This window comes from Merops nubicus, unplaced genomic scaffold (genome assembly GCF_000691845.1).
Source record: "Merops nubicus isolate BGI_N331 unplaced genomic scaffold, ASM69184v1 scaffold2978, whole genome shotgun sequence".
In the NCBI taxonomy this organism is placed as follows: Eukaryota; Metazoa; Chordata; class Aves; order Coraciiformes; family Meropidae; genus Merops; species Merops nubicus.
The window spans coordinates 46,330-56,648 of NW_008624986.1; the positions used below are offsets into that span (position 1 = coordinate 46,330).

At 35.0% G+C, this 10,319-nt stretch overlaps 1 protein-coding gene across 1 annotated transcript in view; it reads left to right on the top strand.

Annotated features, from left to right (window-relative positions):
* Window positions 1-10,319, top strand: part of PRIM2 (primase, DNA, polypeptide 2 (58kDa)) — a gene marked incomplete at both ends in the record, with an annotated part of 60,746 nt that overhangs the window by 45,751 nt on the left and 4,676 nt on the right. The window contains one exon of the mRNA XM_008945509.1: window positions 7,658-7,725. Coding sequence (XP_008943757.1) covers window positions 7,658-7,725 — 68 coding nt within the window. The remainder of the gene's footprint in view (window positions 1-7,657; window positions 7,726-10,319) is intronic.

Below are 10,319 nucleotides of genomic sequence, written 5' to 3' on the forward strand. Positions count from 1 at the left end.
AAAAAAAAAAAAAAAAAAAAAACCAAAACACAAAGTAACATCTATCACAAAATTATCAGTAGAAGAGCACAACTAATGAGAAAGAGCTAATGCACCAAGGACAAGAGCTGACACTGGCCCAAAGCTATAAACTTGCCAAATCACCACATTCCAAACAAAAGGTGAAAAGTACATCAGGAGGAGGACATATGGCCTTCCTCCCAGACAGCACTGCCCACATCTCGAAGACCCATGCCCACAATTACCAGGAGGATCTACGCAAGCGCAAAGGACTGATAACTTAATTAGCATGCATTAACATACGAAGCAGGAGTAGGCAAGGTTAGATAATGAATATGTATAGGCATCAATTAAATATGTAGTGTTTTACTGTATAAATCTGAAATAACTGCCACTTCCTGTGTGCGTGTTGAGCAGGGACTCCCTGCGCACCCAGCACTGCTTTGCTTACTGCCTCTGTATTTTAATCTACAGTAAATTTAGTTTTTAATTAATTGGGTTTTGATTGTTTATAACAGTCAAAATTGTCAGTACATAGTAGAGTTTCCCTTTTTAAATAAAAGCATGATCCTGATGATATGCATTGAGAAACACTTGTAGTTGGACTAAAAGGGAGGCTTGGGGGGAACTATAAGGGGATCTGAGACTTAAAGGCTTGGTATTTACAGTAATCATGTTAGGTATATGCATGGTTCTTGTTGATCCTAAATACTATAAATATGTAAAGAGTACTTTGATATGTGTAGTGTATCTATAATAATACAGTGAATGTTATGACACTGTCCTTAAGTAGGTGATGTTTCTACAGCACTTCTGTGTTCTTATTACTTTCTAAAGCTTACTTGCTAGTTAACAGATTGAAATCTAACAAAAGCCTAACAACTTTAGTTATTCTATAGTGCATCCAGTTCACTGTCAAATTTGGTTTTAGGTGTTTTTCACTAATGCATTAATGATGGTTGAAGAGTTAGAGCATGGCATATAGGAGTGTTATTTCTAAATTCATAAATCAAGATACAATACACTTGTCATACAGGCTTTTACTTTGCTTAATCTACCGGTTTTGTTACTGCCTCTACAAAGATGGAAAATTTGGATTTAAGCATTGAAGCTTTATAAGGTAAACACTTCTCATAATCTTCTGCTTTTCTTTTTTCATCTGTGTGCTTTGTTTTCACAGTGTCCTGTTATTTCTTGCTGCTGTTAATAGTATAATTGCTTCAAGTCTACTTCATTTTTTTTAATTTTTAAATTTCTGTGGGAGAACAGGGATTATGAACCTTTGATTTTCATCAAGGTGTAGAAACTGTTATAGTAATGGCATAAACCATTTCTGGATATTATTAAAGGCTCTATAATTATCTTGTCACTAATTATCTTGCTGATGTTGTCCCCAGTAGCGTTTAAAACTAGTTTTGTTAGCAAATTGTTTAATAAGAACAATTAAAAATAAAATGGAAAAGAAATAACCTGCATGTGATCTCTCCAACTTAAAAGTTGAAGCCCAAATGGAGTAGTGAAATTTTAAAATGGTTGTACAGGAGATTTGTAAAGAAACATGAAATTGTAGAGAAAAATTAATTTATGTGTAATACATCATATTGTAAGCACAAAATCTTCCTGCATTTTTCTTTAACCTTTTTGGGAGAGTATTAAAAATGTGCTCCAAATTAGTATAATAAGTTTGATAATTAGAGATAGTATAATTTGTTAGTACCATTTCAAATGGATATGGTTATTGTATTTGTTACTTTTGGAGGTGGCTTCTTCAGGTCATGTCTCTGGATTACTGGGGAAACAGGATTGGGTGTTGAAGTTCCATTATTTTTTGTCTAGATGGGATCAACCTCCTGTTTTTTAAAGGGATATAATTTTGACCCGTTATATCTTACTTTCTAGTTAAGCATATGTAGTATCTTTTCTTCTTTTTCCCCACGTTTGGAATTAAGTTTTTAATTTCAAAAAAATTTGTCTCTGTTAATAGGGAAGACTTGCTGTTGAGTGTAAAAGATAAATAGAGGTGGTATAGAACCACCTGTAGATTTGGTACAAACTGATGGCACCTCTTCTCGATTTTCTGTAAGGCAGACAACTAAGCTTTCAAAATTGTGAAATCTATGCTTATGCTGAAATTTATCAGCTTCATATTGGTGTGAAGTGAATTTCTGTATGAGGTGGATTGACCCTTGCTGGCAGGAAAGTCCTCTGTCCCCCCCAGCCTTCCCTGAGGAGTGAGGGAAACATTCAGGAAATAAGTAAATAGTAAAATAAGTATACTCATGGATTCAGGTAAAGGCAATTTATTAAGCAAACTGGAGGAAAGGTGGAAAAAAACACATTTTTTGATACCACCAGGAGATCGATGCCCAGCCAGGCCCTGAGCAATGGCTACCTTGAAAAACTGCCCTGCAGCTTTATTGCTGAGCATGATGCTAAATGGTCACAGGTGATGGTGGACTTCTGCAGATGCTCCCAAACCTATGCCTGGTCTTAATCCAGACCTTGTTACATGGAGTAGAAGAGTCTATGTGGAGATGATGTTTGTTCTGCAACAGTCCGTGGAGGCAGAGGTTAAATAATGTAGGTAGCCCCTGGAGAGAAGTATTTGTGTCTCCAGGAGCTGCAGAGTGCCTGCTGGGAACTGTGGGCTCACCTTTAAAAATACGTTGTGTTTTGGAGGTGCTTCCAGCACTCGTTAGAGCAGTCCTCTGTTCAAAGTCTCTCCAAGCCTCCTTCAAGTAGATTTTCTTGTTAAAACATAATTGTGGCGTTCCAAAGGAAGAATTTCTAGGGGAAAAAATGCAAGGTGGCTTTCCAGGGACTGAGCATTCTTTGAGATACTCTGTCCCTAGACGTATTCACAGTGCAGCCACTCCCTTTTAAATACAAGTCCCATATAATGTAATCCTGCCTGTCTGGGTTTTAAAAGAACTGAGAAGGCAAAAGAACACTAAGCTGCTTGTACAGTGTTTGTCAAAATATGAAAGAAATAGCATAATTGCCAGCACAGGTAATTCTAGTTGGGCTTGATAAATTGTGTAGAGGCAAATCACAGGCTGTGGATGTGTGTGTGGACAGCATGCCTTCAACACTCCTTGTTCTAGGAGTGCTTAGGAGTTGATAAGGAAATAGCCTTCGTAATATTTTACATTTTAGGTTCTCTAATGCACCCTTCTAAAGAACTTATTTCTTTTCCCACAGTAAATTTCAGAAAAAGCCTGGAGTAATTCAGAGTAATTCAGTAGTCTGCCTCAGCTAAAAGTAGCCTTTGCCACAAAACGCTTTTTTCTATACTTTGTTCCTAAGCTTTCTGTGTCATTTTTCTCCATGACATCCAACTTAATGTGGTTTAAAAAGAAGAAAGTGTATTCATCAAATGGTATGACAGCATATTAATATTTTCTTGTGCAATGCAGCTAGTTAGGACATCTCATTTAGAATGTAAACTCTTTGTGAAATTTTATTTTTGTGCAGAAAAACACTTGGAAACCAAATAACTCATGTGATAACCTCAAAATCAAAAAATTCACTCACTCCTAAAAAATGAGTCAAGTTAATTGAGCCATGACAATCTTATTCTTAATTGTCATATATAAAAATGTCATTGCCTTCCTGATAGCATGTGGAGTTGCTACTTCAGGCTTTGTATCAGCTTAACTTTTTTTAAGCGTTATAGTAAATGTATGATAACTTGCAATTTCAAGTGCTAGTCTCATGTTGGGGGAATTAAAACAGGCCAGTTCTTAGACATATATCTGTAAATTATCATCCTTTTACCTTCATTATTACTTAACATACCTTTGCCAAATCTTAACTCTAAAGTTCATGTAGTTTTCCAATCACTGCGTGCCATCTACATTCTTAAATTGTTACCTTCTTCATGCCATACGAGAAGTTCCTGCTTTATTAGCCACAAGTGCAGCCTGGTGAACACTAGAGATGTGACTTTTATGTAGAGCTCAGCTGAAAAGAACTCGAGCTCAGTAGAAAAGAACTCCGCTTTTTGCTCTTCTACAAAATTGCATAAAAATATTACTTAAGTTTTGTCAAAATGTTAGTGTTCTTTTGGGAATTCTGATTATTTCCAAATATATGGAGATTCTAGTTTGAATTTTCATTCTGGTGCTGGTGACTCTGGTATTAAAGCTAGTATGAAGTTGGACCATCGTTGTCACTGCAGATTTCAGGCTATTAATCCCTTTTCCACATATTAAGTATTCTTCCTCCTTTCTTATTTTTAAATGTTGTGTGATATTGATATATGGTACTCAAATTGCCTTAAGGATCTGCATCCCAGCTTTCACCATATCAGCTCAACCCTAAGGTGTCCACATGTTCTGTCTGTGGCTCGCTCCGCCCACTCCTCTGATCAAGCCTTGGGACTGGAAATATCTTAAGTTTGCAGTGGTTTATGTTCTCTGTAAATTAAACTGCTTCAGCGTGATTAGAATTTGGAACTATGCAACTATGCTCCTTAATTCACAACACTGTGATGTTCTTCATGTTTATAAAATATTGAATGTAGTTGTTGGTTGGTTTGGGTGTGTGGGTTTTTTTTTTGTTTTGGTAGGATGATCTTTATCTTGAGAGCCATATAGAGATGAAGACAAGGCTGTTCTTTCAGGAATTTTTCTAAATTTCATTTCAGAGTGATTGGAAAAAAATCTTCTGAATCTCAGTTTGGATTCTGTAATTTGGATTATCTTTTTCTTTTAGATCAATAATGTTAATAAAGGATGTAAAATTCTTAGCAGTTTGAAAACACTGTCATTACTTTATCACCACCTTTGTAAAAAGCTAATAGTATTTACAGTGTGGCTCAGAAAAATGCAGTTGTGAAGAAAGGCTTTATACATTAAAATTTTACCTTTTATTTTTATAATCTAAGTTAAGATTGTTCAAAAAATTTTGATGGGTTCTCCTTAGCTGTGTTATCTTCTCAACAGTGTTTAAAGAAAACTGTCCTTAGTTTGAGATAGCAAAGAACAGTGACATGAAGATCGCACGTATTCCCAAAAGAAACATTTAAACAACCCTCACAAAATATTTGTTGTAAGAGTTGAAAGGTGTATGATCTTATTTTCACAGGAGCATATTCTGTAGGCAACATACTGGAGAAAAATAGGGATTCATTTTGCTCCTAAGATTTGCAGATTCCATAATTGTTGGTGAAATACAAGACAGTAAGAAAAAAAAAACATTGGGGAAAACATTGGCCACATGGATTCTCCTGTGACTTCAAGGAATTATGTTTGTTTTGTTTTATTTTTTTTTTCCCCTTACAGTCATGGTTCACAAAACAGACAGCATAGGCCACTTCTTCCTTATTCTTTCTTTCAGTATTCAGAAAAAAATTGGTTTAACACCAAAATTACAAGTTCTTGGTTCTATCTCATTTCCTACAAGTCCCTCAAATTAATTTTGAAATAGTATTTCTGTTCATTTTTAATGTTTATGTAACAACGTGGTAGATTGGGTATATAACTTTGGCAATAACGTCAATACTTTTGTAGGTTTTGAGTTTTATTGTTTTGTTTTTTCCTCTTTTTTTTTAATACAACTGTCCTAATAAAATGTCCACTTCCATAAACATTGTCTTATTGGAAATGCTTTATTTATAACGAGGAAAAAATTTGGCTTTTTTTTCTGATTAAATGTAGTATTTAAAGTACTGTATAGAGAAAAATACTGTATGGTTGTCTCTTGTAACAACATACATATGTATGTGCGTGTGCACAGAAACACTGTTTTCTGTATCAGTTAAGTTATTAATAGAAAGAGAAGCAGATGGTATTTCAGGTAGTTCAGTCTCTGTTCTGATTTTAGCCAGGTGGTATAACTTGGCTGGTATTTAGAAGGCTTCCAAGTTCTGTTCAGAAATAATTTCTGGATTTCTGATTCTGTTTAAAACCAAATTAGAGGGTTACTTTATGGAGGACATGAATATAGAACAATATGTGTATTGGCCTTAAATACTCAGTGGTAAGAAAAGGAGATTTATATAAAAAGAAACTTCTGAATACATGTAGAGCTTACTGAATTTTTAGCATACCATATGCATCTTGATCTAGCTTCATAAAATAAGGGACTGTAGATAATGGCTTAACTGCCAAAATACTAGCCTTTTATTTTTAAAGGACGATGAATGGATTGCTGAGGCTGCCTGGCTTGCCTTTTCTGCAGCAGCAGTCAGATGGGATGAGTATTTGGGCACCCAGGACTGAGAAGAGCTGCATTTTGAAGTGGTGATTGCAGCAGGCCAGGACTGGCTTAAGAGCTGCAATGGCCCATTCCTCCTTCCCTGCTGTCCTTGTGTTCAGTACCTCCAATTTTCAGGCTAGCTGTTTTGAACCTCCTCTCATTTAGCTGCTGGTTGATATTGCTACCTTGCAGCTCAAGTTTAAAATTTGGCCCCAGTCTGCCTAGGAGCAAAAGTTACGAATGGCTGAACTTTTGGGAAAATACTCAACTCCTCCACATTCACTCGCTCTACCGATGAGCCAGTGGAGTTTGGCATGGCGTTTCGTACAGTTACAGATGGACCCCCAGTACCCAAACACTGAGCACAGCTATTTCTGGAGTGTCTTTCTTTATTTGTGGGTTACAAGCAGAAGTGGCAGCCTCCTAGTTAGTCCTACTTCAATGTTTGCCTTTACTGGTGTGTTGGAGCCAGCAAGGGTGAAGCTACACTGTTGGTGTTAAAAGGTTTTTCTTTGGTTTTGTAATAGGATTTTTAAATAGTATGTCTAACTGTGCATGCTATTTTAAGTTAACTGGAAAATACGGATGAATTTGATGGTGATTGACACAATGTGAAATATGTCGGAATTTTAAATTTGTACAAAAGTAGTTTTCAAAATACAGCCTAAAATAGCAGCAACAGACGAATGACGTACGTGTTGTTAAATATTTTATATTGGATGTATGTCAGCAATGTTAGAACTGCTATGCCTGTAACATTTATTGGTGAAGATAGACACCTATTTACTGATAATAAAGAAAATTTAATACATATATTTTCCCAATTATTTTAGTACAGCAGTTAACTAGTATTCTGCAATAGTGTGACACGTTCTTATTGATTTATAGACAACTAGGTTGGTTCTTTTTTTCAGAAAAAGTTCAATGTTTCAGGTGGTCATATTAGAAGTTACAAGAAAAAAGTATACATTTAGTTTAGAACAGTCAAATTACAAAATACAAGTTATTCTCATTTAAAAAAAAGGATCTACAGGAGGATATATATATATATTAAGAAGTCATATAGTGTTAAATGTTATGTAAGTTTTTCCATAGAAATGTATATAACATGGCTTAATAGACTGTGCTTATGTTATGTGATTACTAGAAGGTGGGCTAGGTAGAATATGACTTCTAGTTCAAATATGTTTGGAAGGAAGTATACTACTTTCAATGTTGTCTATTTCTTTCAAAAAACACTGTAACCATAGAAAAAAAATTTTTCACTGTTTGACTTCAACTTGTAAATATTTCCACTAAATTCAGATTCTGGAAGGTTGTGGTTAGTTACTTTTAACAGGAGAAAGTGTGTTTAATTCAGTGTTGTGTAAAGTTTTATCAACACAGGGCAGTTTCTTACATCATTCCATTTTTTTTAAGCTAATGTTTTGCTAATTGAACTTCTCTTTTCTTCTAGCTGACAGCACGATCATTGCCTTCCATACAGTCTGATGAGAGACTACAGCCTCTGCTTAATCATCTCAGGTAGCATAAACTTGAAAGCAAAAGTGCATTCTTTCATACAGATAAAATAATTGGATTATTAGAATGTTCTAGCTACAGATTTTCTTTCAGATGCCTCATATGTGCATTTGGCTTTGACTGGAAAAATCCCCATGAAAGTATCCCTTCAGCATAACAAAAGCTTTCTAAATTACATGAAACATAATTTACAGAGCTGGTGTTGTTTCTAAGAAATGAGAACATATTTGTAGCTTTTATAAAACATTTTTATTTTATAGTAAGGGCAAAATTGTTAAGTTTCTTTATGAACAAAGCAGGTACCAAATTACACCGCTTGGAGTATGGACTTTCCTTGTTGCAAGTATTTTATACTCTGTGATCTTTTTGGAAGATCGTTTTCTCCGTCACTGTCATTGCTGAATGGAGTCCTATTGGACCAAAAGAGAGAGCTGAAAATGTGAACCATTATGAGTGCTCAACAACACAGCTGAAGTAGCCTGCCTCTCTCTTAATGTAGTATACAGCATATAGAAGCTTTCTGCTTTATTTGGAGTTTTTTAGACATGAAGAGTAAGAAAAAATACTTCTCCAATGTCCTTTGGGTTAAGCATAGATTTGGTCTCTTCCTTGTATAAGTGATTGCTTTTTGCCACTTTTTATTGTCTGGGGAGAGTTTTCTTAATATAGTAGTATGCAGAAGGAGAAAAGACCGTACTATTAGAGGGAGATGTATTGGCTTAGAATCATTGAATAATTTAGCTTGGAGTGAACCTCTGGAGATCATTTAATCTAGCCCTTGCTCAATGCAGATCTGGTTAGATTGGGTTGCTCAGGTGTTTGTTCAGTTGAATTTTTAATAACTAAGGGTAGAAATTTACTTAAATATTGAATGTCAGTAATGAAAGCTCTGTTTTTCAATACATCCAGTTTTTCATTAAGATCTCTGAAATGATGTTGAATGAATTAGAAATGGATGTGGTGATGCTTTATGGTGAGTGTACTGCACCAGAGTTAAGATGCAGATCTACTTAGCATGCTCTTTATTTCCTGTGTTGCTCTACTGCTTGAGGTATCTGTACCCAAAACATGATGTTTTATTTTGATATTAAAAAAAAAAAAATTATAACTTTTATTATGTAGAAATGGTTTCGTGCTTTATTGCTTTTAGTGTAAATAAGAACAGGAAAAATAGCTGTCATTGTGTCTCTGCTTATTTACATAGGACTGCACTTTGTTTAAGAGCAATGAATGAAAAAAAAATTTGCAGTATAACTGTTACATAGCTGGTTAGGTGATACTTCTGAATGCAAATAACCTTCTGTGTTTTTAGTACCATACATCTTACTGGGACTTTAAAAAATAGGCCTCACTGGCATACCTTTTTCCATTTGACGCTAAAGAGCAATTGGGTTAGCTTTTCATAAATCGTGTTCTCTAGGAGTAATTATTGAGAAATTTGAAATGTCTTTTGATGTATGCTATATATCTGTGTAAGCGGAACAGCCTTCAGTATCACAGCCGTCACAGTCCTCTCTGTGCTTTTTCTTTTAAACATGGGAAAAGCAGAAGCTGCAAAGAAATGGTTGTTTAACATCAGCTACTTTAACAGTGGTACTGTATCCTACATTTATGCAAAAAGGTATTTTTTACACATTCTTGCATTAACTTGGCTATGTATGTCAATGACGAGCTACTTCTACTTTTCTTTTCCAAAAATCAAGGTGCTGTTCCCAGGACATTTAGTTGCCAGCTGAAAAAAACCTACAGAAATGCTTCCGCGTTGGCTTTTTGGAAGTTGCTTTAAAATAGCCAAAATACATCAAACCTTAGAACTTGAAAAACAAGGTCTGGCAGTGAACAGACAGATGACCAAATAGGTCTTCTCTGTTATTTATTTCTGTGAATCTGTGATTATTTTTTGCTTCATCTTGCTCATAAGAGAGGAGAACAGTTGTTAGTTGTAGGCTTTCCTCTACCTTCATCGTGTGAATTCTTACAGAAGTTTTTTATTTATTTTTGACATATGTCAATAGACCTTTATCAGGGGAACAAAAGCTTAGGAAGTATGAAAAGTGCATACAATTGAAGGTTACACAGCATAGTTTGTTTGTTAATACCCCACATATTTTTTTGGCAGCTATTCAAATCTGCTTGTGACTGTTAAATTAGCTAGTCCTCAGAAAAGGTCATTTTACTGTGGATTATGTCTGCATAGATAATTGAATCCATGTCGATTTTTTTAGGTGGACATAACGTGTTTTGTAATTGGACTTTTCTGGACTAAATAAATATTTCATCTGTGACTTAGGTCCTCTTTTTGTCCTATTCTGTTTTATTGGTGCTTTCTAGTATTGATTGTATTAGACCAGAAAAGGAGCATTTTTAGTTAAAATGTTAAAATATTGGATGCAACATTGTGCTTAGGGATTTCACACGCTCACAGTAGGCTATAAGGGGATTTAAATTGCTAAAACTTTAGCAATTTAATAGAAATGAGAACTTCAGGTCTAAATAAGAAAAACACTTCTGCAACTCGTGCTTTCAGAGGATATTTTTTATAGGTTTTGTGAGGAAATTACAGGGTCGTAACATTCTACTGTTTAAAATCTTCAGCA